The 23,541-nt window shown below is 40.6% G+C and overlaps 1 protein-coding gene across 1 annotated transcript; it reads left to right on the top strand.

Moving 5' to 3' along the window:
• The first annotated feature begins 2,418 nt into the window (after positions 1–2,418).
• LOC122022888 lies at positions 2,419–23,309 on the top strand. Its single transcript, XM_042581000.1, has 4 exons — positions 2,419–2,535; positions 22,678–22,947; positions 23,055–23,149; positions 23,261–23,309. Exons 1-4 carry the CDS (start codon positions 2,419–2,421, stop codon positions 23,307–23,309), a joined length of 531 nt encoding a protein of 176 aa, XP_042436934.1.
• Positions 23,310–23,541: the final 232 nt, after the last annotated feature.

Genomic DNA, 23,541 nt, shown 5'->3' with positions numbered 1-23,541 from the left:
AACCCTACTTGTAGGTTTCGGCCAAGGTAGAGTGTAAGCTTAGAGTTTAATTATGCTTGGTTATGGCTCTACATGTTGTATGATCCTTTGTATAAGATTAGATAAGTTTCCATGATACATATTGTACAAATGAATGCTTAGAACCTCACCTTAAGGTTCGGCCAAGCAAGTATTTGGGCTTAGAGCAAGGTCTTGAAATTTAACCACGCTTGTTTATGCTTCTTTATGATGTATGACTAATTATCTAGAGTTGGTTTAAGTTTCATGCTTTGTATGGTGGCCAAGGTTTAGAATCCATGTTAGTAAGGTTTCGGCCAAGATTGGAAGAATAGGATTGGGGAAAGTTTTGAACCCAACTATGCATGCTTATGTTTCCTCATAATGTATGATTTCATGATATGATATGCTATGCTTCATGATATGATATGCTATGCTTCATGATGTGACATATGTTATGCTCCATGAGATGATAAGCTATGCTCATGATATGATATGCTATGCTCATGATATGATATGCTATGTTCATGATGTGATATGTTATGCCTTATGTTATGAGATAAGCTATGTTCCATGATATGATATGCTATGCTCAGGATATGATATGCTATGCTCATGATATGATATGTTATGCTCATGATATGATATGCTATGCTTCATGATATGATATGCCATGCTTGATGTTATGAAGATAACATGTTATGCTTTATGTTATGATACGAACATGTTATGTAAGAAGGCTTATGTAAGAAGAAAAGCCTAAGAGTTGCTTCCCTTAAAGTTGGGATCAAGAGCACTCTTCATGGTATGGCAAAGAGATGCCTCCCTTAAGATGGGATCAAGAGCTCTCTTCATGATATGACAAGAAATTATGACATGTATGATAAGCTAGGATATGCATGATGACATGATATGTATGACATGATATTTTACTTTTATGGCTTGTACCAAGGGTGGGCTCCATAAGCGCCCCGAGGTCGATGGTCTATGAAACGGGCCTCGTAAAAAGGGATGGGGTCCCCAGTACGCCCTAGGTCGATGGTCTATGAAACGGGCCTAGATCCCTAGTATGTTCGGGACTAGCTACCTTGTCATAGGGATTGCGCGCATTTATGTATGTATGTGGTACAAGCCTGGCCCTCACGATGATATTATGTTCAAGTATGTATATGATATTTTTTAAAAGAGACATGATGCATATGTGCATTCCATGATACATGTTTTAAAAAAATATATATATACATCTTGCATCTACATGCACATGTTTTATGAATTATTGTTATGCATTATTATGAACATGTATGAGTTATGATACATGCTTACATGATATGATATATTTATTGATATGTGCTTACATGATATGATGTGTTCCATGATATACACTCACATGCTATGCTATGCTATGTTATGCTCCTTATATGAGATGATATGTTTACGTTATGTTCTCTCATGCTATGTTATGATATGTTATGTTTCTTATATGATAAGATATGTGCTATGTTATGATTCTCCATGCTATGTTATGCTATGCTATGCTATGTTTCACATACTATGTTGTGTTATGTGATTTATGTTTTATGAGTAGGAAAGGAGCTCATTAAGCCTTTGGGCTTATAGTTTTATATTCCTTGTACTGCAGATAAAGGCAAGGAATGGATGAACTAAGGGGAGCAGCAGGAAAGGCAATGATGATGTGTGTGGAAGTGGCATGGTGGATAGATCAAATTGAGTTTAAATCTATATTGGTTAAATCGTGCATGTGAACTAAGTTGGACCCTATGCTTATGATGATGGTTTGAGCTAGTATGTTATGCTCTTATGATATTTTGCCCATGTTAGAATTATTATGATATGGTAAAAGGTTAATAAGTTATGATTCACATGCCATGTTTAAGACAATCAAATGCATATGATAAAACTTTTAAGTATGTTTTCCGCTGCCATGAATTCATATGCATTAGTATGTTAGGTGAATGTAGTAACCCCGTCCCTCTAATGCAGTCAGAGTGTCCATAGAAGGGCGGGCGTTACAGGTTGGTATCAGAGCGGGTTTACCTTCCACTACACGCACATCAAGCCTACATCCTGCCGCTCCAAGTAATAATTTTTATGCTTAATCTTTTCTTTTCTTTTGATTCTTATGCTTAAATCTATTTTATTTTTTTCATATGTTGTGATGGTATGCATGTCTACTTTTTATTATTTTCATTATTGATAAGTTACAGTTTTAGTTAAGTATGCATGATACTAGAATGGGAATAATAATAACTTATGCTAGCCTTGTTATCATTCATGAAGAGAAGCATGGTTAGAAGATACAATACCAGAGTAGAGGAGATAGTACCTCCGCCTGACCTGATGCATGTAGTCACTGAGCTCTAGCGTCAGGTTACGGAACAACAATAGATAATCACTGCTCTAATGAATCAGCAGGGGAATACTGCTACCCCACCTGGGAATCAGAATACGATGCCAGTCATACCTGCAGCTGCACCCATGCCACCAGCACCTGCACCACCGATAGGCCCAGCTCCAGTGGTTCGTCAGGAGGCATATCTGATTCAGTGGCAGAGACTGAAGCCGGAAGCTTTCTCCTGTAACTGTGAACCATGGGACGCGCAGGCTTGGTTCAAGACTGTGGAGAGCATAGTGGAGTTATTGGATTGGCCTGAGCATGAGAAAGACAAATGCGCATTGTTCTGCCTTACGGGCGATGCCAGGATGTGGTGGGACCGAGTCAAAGCACAATGACAAATAAATCAGATGAGATGGACAGACTTTGAGATGGAATTTTTCGAAGAATTCTTCCATATGCGGGTTACAAATAAACACTATGACGAGTTCACCGAGTTCCGGCAAGGTGATCTATCGGTTAATGAAGCTGTCAAGAAATTTAACCGTTTAGCGCGCTTATGTCCAGAATTGGTTAGCACTGAAAGAGAAAGGGTTAGACTCATGCTGAAAATGCTCAGACCTGAGATAGCTCTGAATGTGGCCGGCGGAGTTAATAGACTGCAGACCGCCGAAGAATTAATCAATAGTGCCCTGATCACCGAACACTATCAAAAGGCAATGAGCGATGGCAAGAGTCAAACTCAGCCGGGAGGATAGAAATCTCAAAGTACCCGAACCAGTTGGAAAGGAAACCACAGTGGCAAGAGGAAGCAATGGAATGATTCCAAGAGTGGTTCAGCAAGCAAGCAACTCATGTTTCCTCAGTGTACCACCTGCGGGAAGAAGCACCCGGGAATATGCCGTATAGGTACAAATAGATGCTACAATTGTGGAATGGAAGGACATATGGCTCGGAACTGTCCTACTCAGATTCAGACACCCCCTCCACAACAGACACCCCCTCCACAGCATGTCCAAAATAGAGGTGTTCCCCCTCAGCTACACCTGATGCAAGCTGCATTAGAAGGCCCTCAGATAAGTCAAGGGAGATTGGAAGCTCCACCAGTGACGACGAATGCCAGAATTTTCTCCCTCACCAAGGAAGAAGTGGCGAATGCTTCTACTACTGTCACAGGTCAGATATTTATTTTCAGTCAACATGCTACCGTATTATTTGACACTGGGGCAACACACTCGTTTATCTCTACACCTTTCATAAAAAAGATAGGCATGCCATCCCAAGTCTTAGATTGCAAGTTTTTAACAACTTTACCTTCGAGAGAGGTGATACCATCCACTCATATGCTGCGAGCCTCACCCATCAAGATCGCGGACAGAGAACTCTACTGTGACCTGATAGTGCTTGATATGCAAGATTATGATATTATATTGGGCATGGACTTCCTGAACAAGTACGGTGTTGCAATAGAATGCCGTAATAGAAAAGTAATTTTCCGGCCTGAAGCAGAACCAATTTTCGAATTTATCAGAGAGACCAAGAAAGAAGTTAAAAAGTTTTATCAGCTTTAAAGGCACGGAAGATGTTGGACAATGGATGCACTGGGTTTCTAGCTCATGTGGTTGATACAAGTCAGGCAAGGGAACTGAAGCCGTATGCAATTACCCAGAGGTATTTCCTGATGAACTACCAGGGTTAGCACCTGACCGAGAAATTGAGTTTGGGATTGAACTGATTCCTGGTACGAAGCCGATCTCTAAAGCACCTTACCGTATGACGCCGGCTGAATTGAAGGAACTTCAAGAACAACTACGGGAGTTACTCGACAAGGGACTTATCTGCCCTAGTCACTCTCCATGGGGAGCTCCGGTACTGTTTGTAAAAAATAAAGATGGGTCTATGCGAATGTGCATAGACTATTGAGCGCTAAATAAGGTTACAATCAAGAACAAATATCCTTTACCACGGATTGACGACCTGTTTGACCAGTTGAAGGGTGCCACCATCTTCTCTAAGATCAATTTGCGATCTGGCTATCATCAAGTAAAGGTGAAACAAGATGATATACAGAAGACGGCTTTTCGGACAAGATACGGGCATTATGAATTCGTAGTAATGCCCTTCGGAGTAACAAATGCTCCTGCACTATTTATGGACCTGATGAACCGGGTGTTCTCAACATATCTCGACAAATTTGTGATAGTTTTTATTGATGACATTCTCATTTATTCGAGAACCCAGGAAGAGCATGCCGAACACCTACAAATAGTATTACAAATTCTTCGGGAAAAGCAACTGTATGCGAAATTCTCCAAATGTGAATTTTGGCTCGACCAAGTATCATTTTTGGGTCATGTTATCTCTAGGGATGGGGTAATGGTAGACCCAATCAAGATTGAAGTCGTCAGTAACTGGAATAGGCCAAGGAATGCCAGCGAAATCAGGAGTTTCCTCGGACTAGCAGGCTATTACCGGAAGTTCGTAGAGGGTTTCTCTAGAATCGCAGCCCCGATGACAGCCCTCACTCGGAAAAATAAGAAGTATGAATGGACAGATGACTGTGAGAAGAGTTTCACAGAACTGAAAAGGAGACTGACCAGTGCTCCAATTCTTACTCTTCCGTAAGGCAACGAAGGATTTGATATGTACAGCGACGCTTCTAAATCAGGACTCGGAGCTGTACTCATGCAAAATGGCAAAGTCATTGCCTATGCCTCTAGGCAACTCAAGGAACACGAGAAAAATTATCCCACACACGATTTAGAGCTAGCAGCCGTGGTCTTCGCTCTTAAGATATGGAGGCATTATCTATATGGAGCACAGTGTAAGATTTATACAGATCACCAGAGTCTGAAATACTTCTTCACACAGAAGGACCTGAACATGAGACAACGAAGATGGCTTGAGCTAGTCAAGGACTATGACTGTGAGATCTTTTACCATCCGGGAAAAGCGAACAAAGTGACTGATGCACTCAGTAGGAAGTCGTAGGCCACCGTAATACCAGGAGCTATTTTAAGTTCGAGGACGAACTTTTATGAGGTATGGGGGACTGTAACACCCCTAAGATATCTAGCAAGTTTATTTATTTTTCCATGGTTTAAAATAAGCCTTATGTGTAAATTTGCAAAAATAAAAAAAAAATAGAACCAAAAAGAGATGACCAAGGTTTGAACCTTGGATCTCTTACTAGATACATGTATGTGTTAACCAATAGACCAAGAGAAGATATTGTTAGAGAGAGAAGTGGCAATATAGTTAAGAGTAAGAAAAGAGCTTCTTTCATTTAGAAGGAAAAGTTAGAGTTGCCTTCTTCCTCTCAAAAGAAAAGAGGATTCTTGCTTCCTCTTTTCATTAAAGGAGAAGTAAAGGAAAAGAGAAGGAAAAACCCATTTTTCCTTCTTCTTCTCATTTAGAATAAAAGGAGAAAATGAAGGAAAATCTTCATTTTGCTCCCTTCCTCCTCCTCTCCACCGTGACCAAGAGCTCCTTCCCCCTCACCATTGCCGAGCCAAGCAAGAAGCTTCCCTCTAGGAAGGCTCCACAAGCAAGGTCTCTTCCCTAAGAAAATCAAACGAGGATGTGAGTATCCTCTCACTGCAGTACAAGTAATTTTCGGTTTTCTTCGTACGTAAACGTTATTGAAACCTTAGAGATTTCCTTTGCAAGTTTCGGCCAAGTTAGATTGGTGGTCATTTAGGTTAACAAGTTTACAAGCTATGCTTCATGTTGAAAAAAATTCTAGAACCTCACTTTTAAAGTTCGGCCAAGATCAAAAAGTAAGGTTTGGATCCAAGTTTTTTTTTTGGTAACAAGCTTGCCTATGTTTCTTCATGATATAGAATCTTTTATATGTTGTTGGCTAAGCTTAATACTCCATATAATATTAAAAAGTTTAAGAACCCTAACCTAATGTTTCGGCCAAGATGAGTTATAGGGTTTAAGGCAAGGCTTTAAAAAGGAAACTTAGTGTTTATGCTCCTAAACTTGTTAAACTTTCTTATATGTGGATAGCTTAGGTTTTTCCATGCTCCATGTTGTATAAAGTTTGGAGAAAGTTATCTTCAAGTTTTGGCCAAGGATAGGAATGCAATTTAGGGCAACGTTTTGTTAGTGATAACATGTTGTTTATGCTCCTTCATGATGTATGAACCCTTGTGTATTGGTAGCCTAGATTTTTATGCTTCATGTTGTATGAAAAATATGGAAACCCTAGTCAAATGTTTTGGCCAAGAATAGAAATGAAGTTTAGAGTAAGATTTTTAAATGATAACATGCTTGGTTATGCTCCTTCATGATGTATGAACCCTTGTGTATTGGTAGCTTAGATTTTTTATGCTTCATGTTGTATGAAAAAAATATGAAAAGGCTAGTTGCAAGTTTCGGCCAAGAGAGTATAGGAGGCCTAGGGCTAAAATTTAGAGCCAAAACATGCTTGTTTATGTTCATTCATGAAGTATGATACCTTGTATGTAGCTAGGTTAAGCCATTATGTCACATGTTGCACTAAAAGAATGGAAACCCTACTTGTAGGTTTCGGCCAAGGTAGAGTGTAAGCTTAGAGTTTAATTATGCTTGGTTATGGCTCTACATGTTGTATGCTCCTTTGTTTAAGATTAGATAAGTTTCCATGCTACATATTGTACAAATGAATGCTTAGAACCTCACCTTAAGGTTCGGCCAAGCAAGTATATGGGCTTAGAGCAAGGTCTTGAAATTTAACAACGCTTGTTTATACTTCTTTATGATGTATGACTAATTATCTAGAGTTGGTTTAAGTTTCATGCTTTGTATGGTGGCCAAGGTTTAGAATCCATGTTAGTAAGGTTTCGGCCAAGATTGGAAGAATAGGATTGGGGAAAGTTTTGAACCCAACTATGCATGCTTATGTTTCCTCATAATGTATGATTTCTTGATATGATATGCTATGCTTCATGATATGATATGCTATGCTTCATGATGTGACATATGTTATGCTCCATGAGATGATAAGCTATGCTCATGATATGATATGCTATGTTCATGATGTGATATGTTATGCCTTATGTTATGAGATAAGCTATGTTCCATGATATGATATGCTATGCTCAGGATATGATATGCTATGCTCATGATATGATATGTTATGCTTCATGATATGATATGCCATGCTTGATGTTATGAAGATAACATGTTATGCTTTATGTTATGATATGAACATGTTATGTAAGAAGGCTTATGTAAGAAGAAAAGCCTAAGAGTTGCTTCACTTAAAGTTGGGATCAAGTGCACTCTTCATGGTTTGGCAAAGAGATGCCTCCCTTAAGATGGGATCAAGAGCTCTCTTCATGATATGACAAGAAATTATGACATGTATGATAAGCTAGGATATGCATGATGACATGATATGTATGACATGATATTTTACTTTGTATGGCTTGTACCAAGGGTGGGCTCCATAAGCGCCCCGAGGTCGATGGTCTATGAAACGGGCCTCGTAAAAAGGGATGGGCTCCTCAGTACGCCCCTAGGTCGATGGTCTATGAAACGGGCCTAGATCCCTAGTAGGTTCGGGGCTAGCTACCCTGTCCTAGGGATTGCGCGCATTTATGTATGTATGTGGTACAAGTCGGGCCCTCACGATGATATAATGTTCAAGTATGTATATGATATGTTTTAAAAGAGACATGATGCATATGTGCATTCCATGATACATGTTTTAAAAAATATATATATATATACATCTTGCATCTACATGCACATGTTTTATGAATTATTGTTATGCATTATTATGAACATGTATGAGTTATGATACATGCTTACATGATATGATATGTTTATTGATATGTGCTTACATGATATGATGTGTTTCATGATATACACTCACATGCTATGCTATGCTATGTTATGCTCCTTATATGAGATGATATGTTTACGTTATGTTCTCTCATGCTATGTTATGATATGTTATGTTTCTTATATGATAAGATATGTGCTATGTTATGATTCTCCATGCTATGTTATGCTATGCTATGTTTCACATACTATGTTGTGTTATGTGATTTATGTTTTATGAGTAGGAAAGGAGCTCATTAAGCCTTTGGGCTTATAGTTTTATATTCCTTGTACTGCAGATAAAGGCAATGAATGGATGAACTAAGGGGAGCAGCAGGAAGGGCAATGATGATGTGTGTGGAAGTGGCATGGTGGATAGATCAAATTGAGTTTAAATCTATATTGGTTAAATCGTGCATGTGAATGAAGTTGGACCCTATGCTTATGATGATGGTTTGAGCTAGTATGTTATGCTCTTATGATATTTTGCCCATGTTAGAATTATTATGATATGGTAAAAGGTTAATAAGTTATGATTCACATGCCATGTTTAAGACAATCAAATGCATATGATAAAACTTTTAAGTATGTCTTCCGCTGCCATGAATTCATATGCATTAGTATGTTAGGTGAATGTAGTAACCCTGTCCCTCTAGGGCAGTCAGAGTGTCCATGGAAGGGCGGGCGTTACATTAGGTGTAAGTGGGTCTTTAAGAGAAAGACTGACATGGATGGACTTATTTATAAAGGTCGCTTGGTAGCTAAAGGTTTCAAGCAAATTCATGGTATTGACTATGATGAAACCTTTTCTCCAGTAGCGATGTTTAAATCAATTCGGATCATGCTTGCTATTGCAGTGTACCATGATTATGAGATATTTCAAATAGATGTCAAAACTGTGTTTCTGAATTGAAACCTGCTCGAGGATGTGTACATGACACAACCTGAGGGTTTTGTAGATTCACAGCATACTGGCAGAGTATGCAAGCTGCATAGGTCCATTTATGGACTAAAGCAAGCTTCTCGGGGTTGGAATATTCGATTCGATGATGCAATCAAATAGTTTGGTTTCATCAAGAATGAAGATGAACCTTGTGTCTACAAGAAGGTTGTAGGGGACATAGTTGTTTTCCTCATATTGTATGTGGATGACATACTACTCATTGGGAAAGTCATCCCTTTGCTACAGTCTGTCAAGACTTGGCTGGGGACTTGTTTCTCAATGAAGGACTTAGGTGAAGCATCCCGCATTTTAGGCATACAGATCTATAGAGATAGATCTAAGAGGTTGCTTGGCCTAAGTCAGAGTACATATATTGACAAGGTACTCCTTCTATTTGCCTTGCAGAACTCCAAGAAGGGATTTCTGCCGATGTCACATGGTGTGAGTCTTTCGAAGACTCAAGGTCCCTCTTCTAGAGAGGAGAGAGACTGCATGGATCAGATCCCTTATGCCTCAACCATAGGATCTATCATGTACGCCATGCTATGTACTCATCCTGATGTCTCGTATGCTTTGAGCATGACGAGCAGATACCAGTCAGATCCAGGTGAAAGTCACTGGATAGCAGTCAAGAATATTCTTAAGTACTTAAGAAGGACTAAAGAATATTTCTTGATATATGGAGGCGATGACGAGCTAGCTGTAAAGGGTTACAATGATGCTAGCTTCCAAACTGATCAGGATGATTATCGATCACAGTCAGGGTTCGTGTTTTGTATTAATGGTGGTGCTGTGAGCTGGAAGAGTTCGAAGCAGGACACAGTAGCTGATTCTACGACAGAGACCGAGTATATTGTTGCATCAGAAGCAGCAAAGGAGGCAGTTTGGATCCGCAAGTTCATCACTGAACTTGGGGTGGTTCCTAGCATTGCTGACCCTATTAAGCTCTATTGTGACAACAATGGAGCAATTACGCAGGCTAAGGAACCTCACTCACACCAACGGACCAAACACATACTACGGCGCTTCCATCTCATTCGAGAGATCATCGAGAGAGGAGATGTCAAGATTTGCAGAGTACCCACAGAGGCTAACATCTCAGATCCCTTGACCAAGGCTTTGGCATAGAGAAAGCATGATGGCCACACTAGGTCATTAGGCCTTAGAGCCTACACTGATTGGCACTAGTGCTAGTGGGAGATTGTTAGTTAGAGCCCTAGAGCCAATCATTTGATGATTGTTGTATGGACTCGTTGTATCATATTCTTGTATATAAATAAAGGCATTTGTTTTAGTTATTATACTTATTTGTATTGGTGCCAAATAACTATGTATAATAGCGTCCTTGAGTAGAAGGTTTTTACCTATATCAATCGGTTAGTTGAATCGATAGTAAGATGATATAGGGAACACTACTCTTAATCATTCCTAGTCGAGTATTAACATTCAGGAACAATGTTAATGCGATGAGACTAGCATGTAGGTCAACTCGATGACTTGATCTCACAAGTCATGGATATAGAGATATCAAGTTGACACATGGGTATGCATTAGAGAATGTATACTGAATGACCCACCATGAGAAAGTATCATGGATCGTTATATAAGTTTCATATACTTTCTCATGTAGCTATTAGTATGACTACTAGTCCTTGGACCTAAAGTCACCATAGTTCCCTACATAAGGAGTTACGTACTTTGGTTTCGTTAAACGTCACCCGTAACTTGGTGGACTATAAAGGTGATTACTGGGTATGTAACGAATTATGCAGAGGGATGTGAGTGATGTAGATGGGATCTATCCCTCCTATATGATGGGAGAGACATCGATATTCTTGATAGAGTGAGACCACTAAGTACATAGCCATGCCCAAATGAGTCAATATAAGATATTGAGCTCATTTGATTGAGTGAGTCTACTTGGAGTTCAAGATTTAGATTGATTAGAGGATGACACGGTCTATACCTCATATTGATCAATCTAGATGTCTAGGATAGAAGGACAATGTCATATATTGTGAGGAGTCACAATTAGTAGTCACAAGGTGATGTTGGATCTCAACATTCTTATAACTTGGGTAGTAATGATGTGTTGCTAGATACCACTCATTACTTATGCTTCTAAATAGGTTTAGGAGCATTGCCAACGTTATAAGAACCTATAGGGTCACACACAAAGGGCAATTAGATGGAGATTAGTTTCATTTGATGAACCTAAAGGATTAGGTTCATGTGATGAACCAAATTGGATTAAGAGTAATCCAAATTGTGCTAATTGAGTTGGACTCAATTTGGTTCATGTATTAAGTGAGTCTAATTTGGACTTAGACTCATTTAATTAATTTAATTCAATGAATAGAGATTCATTAAATTAAAATTGACTTGAACCAATGGTTAGATTAGATCAACCAAGGGAGAGAAGTGCTCAAGCTTGACTTGACATAAGTAGGAAGATGAAGAGTCAAGTTTTGAGTTGACTATGACTTAACCAATGCCACATCATCAAGGCTTCTTCATTTGGTCAAGTTTGACTTGACCAAATGACACCTCATGGGAGTTACCAAGAGTGGTGACTCTTGATATTCCATGGGGATTACAAGTCTTGAAGTGGCCGGCCACTTTTAGTGGGGAATGAATTCATTTTTCATTCATGCTAATTGATTTCATCTTCTTCCCCTAGCTCTCAATTTTCTTCTCCCTCTCCTCCCTTGGCCGAACCCTTCAAAGGTGCTAGCACACCTTTTTGTTTGGCCTCTCCATCTCTTGCTTGTGTGGATACACATAGAGGAGTATCTACCTTGATACTCTTGAGATCCGGCGAACTTTAGACGAGCGGGATTAGCGAGGGCATCGCATCAAGGGTAAAATCTCTTCTCTTTTATAGATATAGTTTAGATCTAGGTTAGATAAACTCGTACTCGAAGTTTTACCACTTTTTACTTCGTACAGATCCGTGGCATGGGGGTTTCGGGGTTTCCGTAACGCAAAAAGGCGGTTTTTGCGGCCCGAAAAACCCAACAGACTTGATCCAAACATTAGACTTAGCCAATTTGCGCATTAAGTAATTTATTAAATTATATAGATGATTTGTACTTATAGAGGGGTTTGGCCCTTCGGAAATGGATATGGATCCGTGGCTTCTCTCAGACTCAGCCTTCGATTCGTCCTCACTTCCGAATTCACTGATCTGGTCCCGAGCCATCATTGCGAGAAAACTCGTCTGCTTGAGTTCTTCGTCCTCGGACTCCTCTGAAGATGACTCGTCCCAAGTTTCCTTCAGGGCCTTCTTCCTTCTTGCCTTGTTTGCATCTTTCTGGTTTGGGCAATTGGCCTTGATGTGCCCCTTTTGGTTACACTCGTAGCACGTCACCTCGAACTTCACCTTTGGTTAGGCCTCCTTGGACTAGATTACCTTTTTGTCGTCCTTCATGTTGAATCCCCTCTTTTTTCTATAGAGTTTTCTTACTAGGTTGACGAGTCCGGTCGTGAGCTCGTCATCATCGTCGTCCGAATCTGGTTCTTCTTCTAATTCCGATTCGGTTCTTCACTTTATTTTAGCTTCCCGGGTTTTGCTTATACCTGCAACCAAAGCAATCCCTTCCTCGGCCGGACGTGAGTTAATCTATTCATGTAACTCAAATTCTGTAAATAATTCATCTAGTTTAATTGACAAAATATCCTTAGAGACCTTGTAAGCATCTACCATGGATGCCCACAAGGTATTCCTCGGAAAGGCGTTTAAGGCATACCTTAATATGTCACAGTTCTCCACTTTCTGTCTGATCGTATGAAGCCCGTTCAGTAGATCTTGTATTCGGGCGTGGAGTTTGCTAGCCGTCTCATTTTCCTGCATTTTAATATTATATAGTTTATTAAGTATTAAATCCCTTTTACTCACTTTGGTGTCGGATGCCCCTTCATGAAGCTCAATCAGCTTCTCCCACAATTCCTTGGCGCTGGAGAAAAGGCCGACGTGATTCAGCTCCTCCTTCGATAGGCCACACTAGAGGGTACAAGTCACCTTGGCATTTGCTTCCACCTTTTGATAAGATTTGCATCCCAGTCCTTGTATGGTAGTGGCTTACCGACGCCGTCAGTTGGCAGTTGTAGCCTGATCTTGACGATCATCGAGACTTCAAAGTAAGTCTGGAGATACCCCTCATCCGACCCTTCTAGTACTCGAAGTCGTCTCCGGTGAAGAGTGGTGGGCGAGCAACACTATAGCCTTCTTGAAGGGACATTTGAGATCTAGAACAAGGAAAATGAACACAAAGAATGTTCCAGGACTTGATCCTAGATTAGTAGTGCGGTATAAAAATAAGAGTAAATTACGTTCTCGAGTGGTGTTGCACCAACTTCGAGAAAAGAGTACGATTACGAAAAAAATAAGATCGGAAGACGGCAAGGATACCGATTCCGATCGACTCCGGAAAACTGAAATCACCACGAAAATAATGGTTAATTGGTGGTTGCACCAAATCGAAACTACCCCGCTCTGATACCAATTGTTGGATCGAGATCATGCTAGAGGGGGGGGGGGGGGGGGAATAGTGCTCATGGCTTTCACGCATTTCATAATCAGAAAACTTGACAAGAGTTAAGCAGCGGAATAATTAAAGACAAACACACAAAATGACCCAAGTATTTTTACTTAGTTCGGAGTCTTGGGCGACTCCTACTCCAAGGCCCACGCTCATTGAGCGTTTACTTCGGGTAATTCACTATCAAATGCACAATGTACAGATTAAGTATTACAAAACTGAAATAATAAAACAATACTAACAACAGAATTTAGAGAAGATGAAGCTCCAGGTTGTGGAGGACTTGTCGTAGCTTAGTCGAAGCGTCTCGTTAGTAGCACCTTGTAGTAGGATTACTTGAAAATTGTTGTTCCAAGGCTGTTGTTCGAGACCCTTATAAAGCCTACTTGAGGCGCCTCAAAGCCCATTCAAGGCGCCTCAAACCTGCCGAGTCAGTTGCATGGATCAACACAGAAAACTTCATCTCTAATCCATTTAAAGGCTCCTCCATGGCCACTCCAAGGTGCCTCCAAGAAGTCTGAGGCACCTCCAGCTCTGTTGTGCGTAGACTTCAGCTCCTTTACACCCGATGCGCCTCCAAGCTCCATGGAGGTGCCTCAGACACTGTTCATCCGAGGAAAAACCTTGTTCTCTCATACCTGCAAGACATGTTAATCCAAAAACACAAACATATCCTGCAAAACAAGGTTAGCACATAACAAACATAATAGATTAAATATTTGACAGCCTTTGGGATGTCCGATTCTGACTTCAGATTTCCAACCGGAAACCCTAGGTTGAACCGACGCCTACTGTTCCCTCTTCCAGGGAACGTGTCCTCACCTACTCCACTCAGGAGATCATACCTGATGCCAGTTCGATCCTCCAAACTGACTGGAGTTTTCACCTAGGGTTACCACCCCCTAGGACCTAGGGTTACCACCTCCTAGGATTTTTCTCCAACAAGGGTTACCTCCCCCTAGGACCTAAGGTTACCCCCCCCCCCCTTTAGGACTTCTCCTCCACCTAGGGTAACCGTCCCCTAGGACCTAAGGTTACCCCCCTGTTAGTTAGAGCCCTAGAGACAATCATATGATGATTGTTGTATGGACTCATTGTATCATATTCCTCTATATATAAAGACATTTGTTTTGGTTATTATACTTATTTGTATTGGTGCCAAATAACTAAGTATAATAGCGTCCTTGAGTAGAAGGTTCTTATCTATATCAATCAATTGTTTGAAATGATAGTGAGATGATATAGAGAACACTACTCTTAATCATTCCTAGTCAAGTATTAACATTCAGGGACACTGTTAATGCGATGAGACTAGCATGTAGGTCAACTCGATGACTTGATCTCACAAGTCATGGATATAGAGATATCAAGTTGACACATGGGTATGCATTAGAGAATGTATACTGAATGACTCACCATGATTAAGTATCATAGATCGTTATATGAGTGTCATATACTTTCTCATGTGGCTATTAGTATGACTATTAGTTCTTGGGCCTGAAGTCACCATGTTCCCCTACATAAGGAGTTGCATACTTTGGCTTCGTCAAACGTCACCCGTAATTGGGTGGACTATAAAGGCGATTAATGGGTATGTAACAAATTATGCAGAGGGATGTGAGTGATGTAGATGGGATCTATCCCTTTTATATAACGGGAGTGACATTGTTATTCTTGATAGAGTGAGACCACTAAATGCATGGCCATGCCCAAATTAGTCAATATGAGATATTGAGCTCATTTGATTATAGTGAGTCTACTTGGAGTTCAAGATTTATATTAATCAGAGGATGACACCGTCTATGCCTCAAATTGTCATAGATGTCAAGGATAGAATGACACTTGTCATATATTGTGAAGAGTCACAATTAGTAGTCACAAGGTGATGTTGGATCTCAACATTCTTGTAACTTGGGTAGTAATGATGTGTTGCTAGATACCGCTCATTACTTATACTTCTAAATGAGTTTAGGAGCATTACCAACGTTACAAGAGCCTATAGGGTCATACACAAAGGGCAATTAGATGGAGATTAGGTTCATTTGATGTACCTAGAGGATTAGGTTCATGTAATGAACCAAATTGGATTAAGAGTAATCCCAACTAGACTAATTGAGGTGGACTCAATTTGATTCATGTGTTCAATGAATCAATTTAGACTTGGATTCATTGAATCAATTTAATTCAATGAATATAGATTTATTAAATTAAATTGGTTTGAATCAAATGGTTAGATTTGATCAACCATGAGAGAGAAGAGGTCAAGTTTGACTTGACTTGAGAAGGGTAGATGAAAGGTCAAGTTTGACTTGACCAATGCCACCTTATTTGTGAGTTGGCATAGAGTGGGCCAATGATGATGTTCCACATCATCAAGGATAGTAATGTGTGTGTCACCTCATGAGGGAGATCAAGATTTGTGACTCTTAGTATTCCATGGAGTTTAAAAACCCATCTTGAAGTGGCCGGCCACTTTAAGTGGTGTTGAATGTTTTGTGTGCTCATTCACTCCTTCTTCTTCCTCCTCTCATCTTCTTCTCTCCCTCTCCTCCACCTTGGCTGAAACCTTCAAGAGTGATAGAACACTCTAAGGTTTCTTCTCCATTTTTGCTCGTGTGGATACACATAGAGGGGTGTTCACTTGACACCCTTGAGATCCGACAAATTTTTGGACGAGCGGGATAAGCGAAGGGCTTCGCATCAAAGGTATAACTTCTCTACCATATAGATCTAGTGTAGATCTAGGATTAGAAAATATGTAGACAAAAATTTTAATCTTCGCACGGATCCGGTGGCATTGAACTTCGGGGTTTCCGCAACGCAAAAAGCGGATTTTGCGGCCCGAATGTCCCAATGGTGCTATCAGAGCCACACGCGAAGCGTGTACGTGTTTTATTTTGGTTTTTATGAAAAACTATAGATCTGTAAGTTTCTGTATATTTACTATTTTTATGTATTTTATGGGTATTTTTCTCGTAGAAGCGAAGCAACAAGTGTTTGGTCACTTGTAAGCTTCGACTACCGAGAAACGCCTTTTGAAACGGCAAGGTCTCGCCCAAAATTTTTTGGGACAACAGCTTAGGGCACTATAAGATCATCGTGGGACACTTGTGAGACTTATTTCATGAGAAGGGGCGCTGCCCCTAACCCCGCAAGGGACGTTGTCCCGCGATCGCGCCCGAAAATCGCTAAACGGGACCGCCGGGAAATTGTAACTCATAAAATTGTAAAAATAGTAGTAAAATTGTAGAAATTTATATAAAATACATAATTTATAATTATGTATATTTTTGTGATGGTCATGGCTCAAAAACTCCAATTGGATTGGTTACATGTGTTGTAATTCATAATATGGCCTGCGCGCCATTTTTTGTGATTGTGCGTGTTGTATATTTGATACGTGACCTGTGCGTCGTGCCTTTCTATTTTTATTTCCTATTGTAAAATAGTTTAGACTCGAATGTAACTCGAGTTTCATCTTTGTAATGTACAAAATGGAGCTATGGAAGGTCCACTCGAGGAGGAGTTACGAGGAGGGTGCGAGCAACACATGGCGGTCAAGTGGAGGAGCTTGGAGAAGCTGTTGAGCCTAGGTTGACCATCCGATCTTCTCATTGGCTTGAGAAGATCGTAGTAGGGCCCTGACTAATCACAATTTAATTAATTGCTTGTGTGTGTGTATGTGATGCATGCTAGAGTAGAGCAATTAATTAGTGCCTTAACGATTAGATTAGATCTAAATCGCGTATATGATGCACCATGATTAGATTAGATCTAAATCGCGTATATGATGCACCACGATTAGATTAGATCTAAATCGCGTATATGATACACATCAATGATTAGATAAGATCTTAATCGTGTCAACTCAAAATGCCTACCATGCCGTGATACCTATCACTTCCTCGATCACATGTTGTTGTTGAATCTACCAAAGCAGAGCAATGCATATTATCTTGGTAGGGTGCAGAGGGACAATCTTGGTCCCGCCTATCAACGCTTGGGTGAGTACAAACTCAATTAGATTGAGTAAAACTAGTTAAACTCAATTGGATCGGGTTTAACTATAGGCATTTTTCCAATGGTTGGTAGATAGGTCAAAATCATATTTATATTAACTCTTGGGCGATTTAGCCAAAGCTAACTCAAGTTTTAATATACATGCGGATCTTGATCCTATAAACAAGAGTTGCATAGAGATGTAATTGGTAATTAGCTACCTACCGATCATACTAAGTCTTGGGCAATTTAGCCAAAGCTAACTCAAGGCATAGTATGATTTGGATCTTGTACCACAAGAATTATAGCTAGTTGGTTAGAATCTAGTGAGTGTGGTTTGACCACATTCATGACTCGATTCTACAAAAGTTCTATAATTCAGTGGGAGCATCATTTAGTTAAAGGCCTAATTAAATGATTAGTGGAATATGATATTTATTTTCTGCATTTTCTATTGTAGATTGTCATGTCGTCAAACACGAACACCTTCTCCCTTTGTTCTATCCTTGATAACGATAAGCTCAATGGAGCTAACTTCCTGGACTGGTACAGGAACCTGAGAATTATTCTCACTCTGGAAAGGAAACTGTACGTCCTGGAGACGCCCATTCCCGAGGCACCTCCTACCACAGCCAAGCGAGTTGACCGTGATACTTATAAGAAGCATCAAGAAGACGCATTAGATGTGTCCTGTCTCATGCTCGCGACCATGAACTCTGAGCTTCAGAAGCAACACGAGTTGATGGGTACTTATGATATGGTTGAATATCTTCATCAACAATATCAAGGACAAGCTAGGCACGAGAGATTCGAGATCTCTAAGGCACTGTTTCAGTGCAAGATGTAAGACGGGACTCCCGTAGGTCCATATGTACTCAAGATGATTGGGTACATAGAAAACCTACAGAGGTTGGGATTCCCCCGTGGCCAAGAGCTGGCCACTAACTTAATCTTGCAATCCTTGCCAGAGAGTTATAGTTAATTCATCATGAACTATAACATAAACGAAATTGACAAGCCACTTCCTGAGCTGCTAAGCATGTTAAGAACTACTAAGCTCAACCTTAAGAAGGTAAATCCCAACTCCATTTTGATGGTGCAAAAGGGCAAAGGCAAGGGAAAGCCTAAAGGTAAGGGAAAGTCCCAACCCAAGGGCAAAGGCAAGGCATTGAAACCCAAATGAGGGGTCGCCAAGGATGCTACCTGCTTCCACTGCGGTCAGACTGAGCACTGGAAGAGGAATTGCAAAGTCTACCTGGAAGATCTTAAGAAGAAGAGAAGTGAGACTTCTACTTCAGGTATATATGTTATAGAAGTTAATCTCTCTATTTCTTCATCATGGGTATTAGATACCGGATGTGCTTCTCACATTTGTACTAATGTGCAGGCGTTGAGAAATAGCAGGGCATTGACGAAGGGCGAGGTGGACCTACGAGTAGGCAATGGAGCACGGGTTGTTGCTGTTGTTGTAGGAACTTACTATCTATCTCTGCCCTCTGGGCTTGTACTAGAACTAGATGAATGTTGTTATGTGCCTGCTCTTACTAAGAATATAATTTCAGTTTCTTGTTTGGACAAGAAAGGATTTTCATATATAATAAAGAACAAATGTTGTTCAATTTATTTAACTGATATGTTCTATTATAGTGCACCTCTGATGAACGGACTCTATATTCTAGACTTAGAGAACCCCATCTATAATATAAATACCAAGAGGTTCAAATCAAATGAAATAAACCAAACCTATCTCTTGCATCGTCCCTTAGGTCATATAAATGACAAACGCTTATCCCAGCTCCATTAAGATGGTTTGCTGGACTCATTTGATTTTGAATCATATGAGACATGCGAATTATGCCTACTGGGCAAGATGACCAAGACTCCCTTTAGTGGACACAGTGAAAGAGCGACTGACTTGTTAGGACTTATACATAGTGATGTATGTGGTCCTTTCAATGTCGCTGCCAGAGGTGGTTATAGGTACTTCATTACCTTTACTGATGACTTCAGTAGATATGGTTATGTGTATTTGATGACACATAAGTCAGAATCCTTTGAAAAGTTCAAAAAATTCAAGAATGAAGTACAAAACTAGCTTGGCAAGAGTATTAAGATACTTCGATCAGATCGAGGTGGTGAATACCTTAGCCATGAGTTTCGTGACTATCTAGCTGAGTGTGGGATTCTATCCCAACTCACTCCTCCTGGAACACCACAGTGGAATGATGTATCCGAAAGTAGGAATCGTACCCTATTAGATATGGTACGGTCTATGATGAGTCACAAAAATCTTCCTATATCTCTTTGGGGCTATGCTCTGGACACAGCAACCTTCATACTCAACCGTGTTTCATCCAAGACTGTGATAAAGACACCATATAGGATATGGACTGGGAGAGATGCCCAGGTGTCTTTTATGAGGATTTGGGGTTGTGAGGCTTACGTTCGACGTCAAGTCTCGGACAAACTAGTACCCAAATCCGATAAGTGCTATTTTATAGGATATCCCAAGGAAACGAAGGGATATTACTTCTACATTCCCATTCAACACAAAGTAGTTATGGCTAAAACTGGGGTATTTCTAGAATGGGATTTTGTTTCTAGAAAAACTAGTGGAAGTACGTTCAATCTTGAAGAAGTTCAGGATATGGACCATAGCACTGAAGCCTTGATGGAAGTTGAACTAGAACCACAAAGTGTTGTGGATGATCAGATTGTTCCACAAGGAGTTGAGGAACAACAACCAGTTCAAGTAGACCTACCACTTCGCAGGTCTGATAGGGTACGTCATCAGCATGTGAGATACTCATTTCTCTTGTTTGACCATGATGAAGCTATGCTCATTGAGAATGAGCCTACCTCTTATCAGGAAGCTGTGATGAGACCAGATTCTGAGAAATGGCTAGAGGCCATGAGATCCGAAATGGAATCCATGTACGCCAACCAAGTATGGACTTTGGTTGATCCATCTGAAGGGATAAAACTCATTGGGTGTAAGTGGGTCTTTAAGAGAAAGACTGACATGGATGGACTGATATATAAGGGTCGTCTGGTAGCTAAAGGTTTCAAACAAATTCATGGTATTGACTATGATGAAACCTTTTCTCCAGTAGCAATGTTTAAGTCCATTCAGATCATGCTTGCTATTGCAGCATATCACGATTATAAGATCTGGCAGATGGATGTCAAAATCATATTTCTGAATGGAAACCTGCTCGAGGATATGTACATGACACAACCTGAGGGTTTTGTAGATCCACAGCATATTGGTAGAGTATGCAAGCTGCATAAGTCCATTTATGCACTAAAGCAAGCTTCTCAGAGTTGGAATCTTTGATTCGATGATGCGATCAAACAGTTTGGTTTCATCAAGTATGAAGATGAACCCTGTGTCTACGAGCAGGTTGTAGGGAATATAGTTGTCTTCCTTGTATTGTATGTGGATTACATGCAACTCATTAGGAACGACATCCCTTTGCTGCAGTCTGTAAAGACTTGGCTAGGAAATTATTTCTCAATGAAGGACTTAGGTGAAGCAGCCCATATTCTAGGCATACAGATCAATAGAGATAGATCTAAGAGATTGCTTGGCCTAAGTCAGAGTGCATATATTGATAAGGTATTACTACGGTTTGCCATGCAGAACTCCAAGAAGGGATTTCTGCCGATGTCACATGGTGTGAGTCTTTCGAAGACTCAAAGTCCCTCTTCTAGAGAGGAGAGAGACCGTATGGATACGATCCCTTATGCCTCATACCATAGGATCTATCATGTATGCCATGCTATGTACTCGTCCTGATGTTTCGCATGCTTTGAGCATGATGAGCAGATATCAGTTAGATCCAGGTGAAAGTCACTGAATAGCAATCAAGAATATTCTTAAGTACTTGAGAATGACTTAAGAATATTTCTTGATATATGGAGGCGATGACGAGCTAGCTGTAAAGGGTTACAGTGATGCTAGCTTCCAAACTGATCAGGATGATTATCGATCACAGTCGGGGTTCGTGTTTTGCATAAATGGTGGTGCTGTGAGCTGGAAGAGTTCGAAGCAGGACACAATTTCTGATTCTACAACAGAGGCCGAGTATATTACTGCATCAGAAGCAGCAAAGGAGGCAGTTTGGATCCGCAAGTTCATTACTTAGCTTGGGGTGGTTCCAAGCATAGCCGATCCGATAGAGCTCTATTGTGACAACAATGGAGCAATTGCACAGGCTAAGGAACCTCGCTCACACCAGCGGACCAAACACATACTACGGCGCTTCCATCTCATTCGAGAGATCATCGATAGAGGAGATGTGAAGATTTGCAGAGTACCCACAGAGGCTAACATCGCTGATCTCTTGACCAAGGCTTTGGCACAGAGATTGCATGATGGTCACACTAGGTCATTGGGCCTTAGAGCCTACACTGATTGACACTAGTGCTAGTGGGAGATTATTAGTTAGAGCCCTAGAGCCAATCATATGATGATTGTTGTATGGACTCATTGTATCATATTCCTATGTATATAAAGGAATTTGTTTTGGTTATTGTACTTATTTGTATTGGTGCCAAATAACAAAGTATAATAGCGTCCTTGAGTAGAAGGTTCTTATCTATATTGTAAAATACCGGAAAAAAATAGGAAATATGAATAAGGGAATTTTCCGGAATTTTTGGACATTTTTCGGGAATTTTTTGGAGCTCGTACGGACGAGTTGACGGGGACAAAAATGGGGCTCGGAAAAGCCTGTTTAGGATACCCTGTTTTAATGAGGAAAAGTTTTAATTTTCCTTTTCCTTTTCTTTTTCTTTTATTTTTCTTTTCCACTGGTTTTTTTTTCCCCGACGCCGAACTCGTGCCATTTCCCTTTCCTCTCCCACGCGTGCCGAAGCCCGACGCCGAGCCCTAACCGCCGGAGCTCTAACCGACGACCCCGGCAGTTTTCCTCTCTCCCTCGTGCCTAATCCGTGACCAAGGGAAGAAGTCGACGCCACTCCACCCAGCGCCGCCGGTCCAAAAAGCCCTAGCGCCGGTGCCCTAGCGCCCAGCAGTGCTCGGCATCTCCTGGCACAACCTGACCTCTCCCTCTCGGTGTGTTGCTGTCGCGTCGCCGCCGGCCGAGCTATTCTCCTCAGTCCTACTTCTCCGGCCAACTTCTCCTCTCGGACTTGCGATCCCCTCATTTCTTTCCTCACCGGCGCACATCTTCGACCAGGGGCAGAGCCGAGCCCTAGCCTCGCCTTCTTCTGGTTTTCTTGCGTTGTGCCCTAGGTTTTCTCTTGCTGTTGGATCCGAACAAAACAGTAGTGAGGTGAGCAGCCTACCCTTGTTGGATGCTTGGTTTTGAATTTCTGTTTTTGATCAGGATAGTGTATCTGGTTTTGGGTCTCTTGCCGGTGCGTATCTGTTTGGGTTTAGTATCAGACAGGAGCAAGCAGTGACGAGTTCTTCTTGTGTCTCTGCTTGATAGTGCCGAAGACAATACCGAGCTGTGTTTTAGCCGGATCTTGGAGGTAAGTATGGTTGGTATTGGGATTATAGTGATTTAATTCTGTACTGTGGTTGAATCTCGAATCTGTTTTGTGATCTCCCCTATTTACCTCATTTTTTTTTGGTCCGAACAGGGTACTAGAATTCCAGAAGAGGATAAATTGCTGTGGGGTTTTTTCTTAGATCTGGCAGTCACTGCTTCCAGCAAAATTCTTTGATTTCCAACCAAGAACGGTTGTGGAAATTGAGGTAAGATGTAGTGCAGTGGTTTCTTTTGATGTAGCATGCATTGAATTGAAGGAAAGGTTAAGAAATGGAATTTGATTCGAATTTATTTTGTTAGGCCGGATGTATATATATATATATATATATATATATATATATATATATATATATATATATAGACCTTGATCAA

The sequence above is a fragment of the Zingiber officinale genome, chromosome 9B, assembly GCF_018446385.1.
Source record: "Zingiber officinale cultivar Zhangliang chromosome 9B, Zo_v1.1, whole genome shotgun sequence".
NCBI classification, from domain to species: Eukaryota; Viridiplantae; Streptophyta; class Magnoliopsida; order Zingiberales; family Zingiberaceae; genus Zingiber; species Zingiber officinale.
This window is presented reverse-complemented; position numbering and strand designations above follow the sequence as displayed.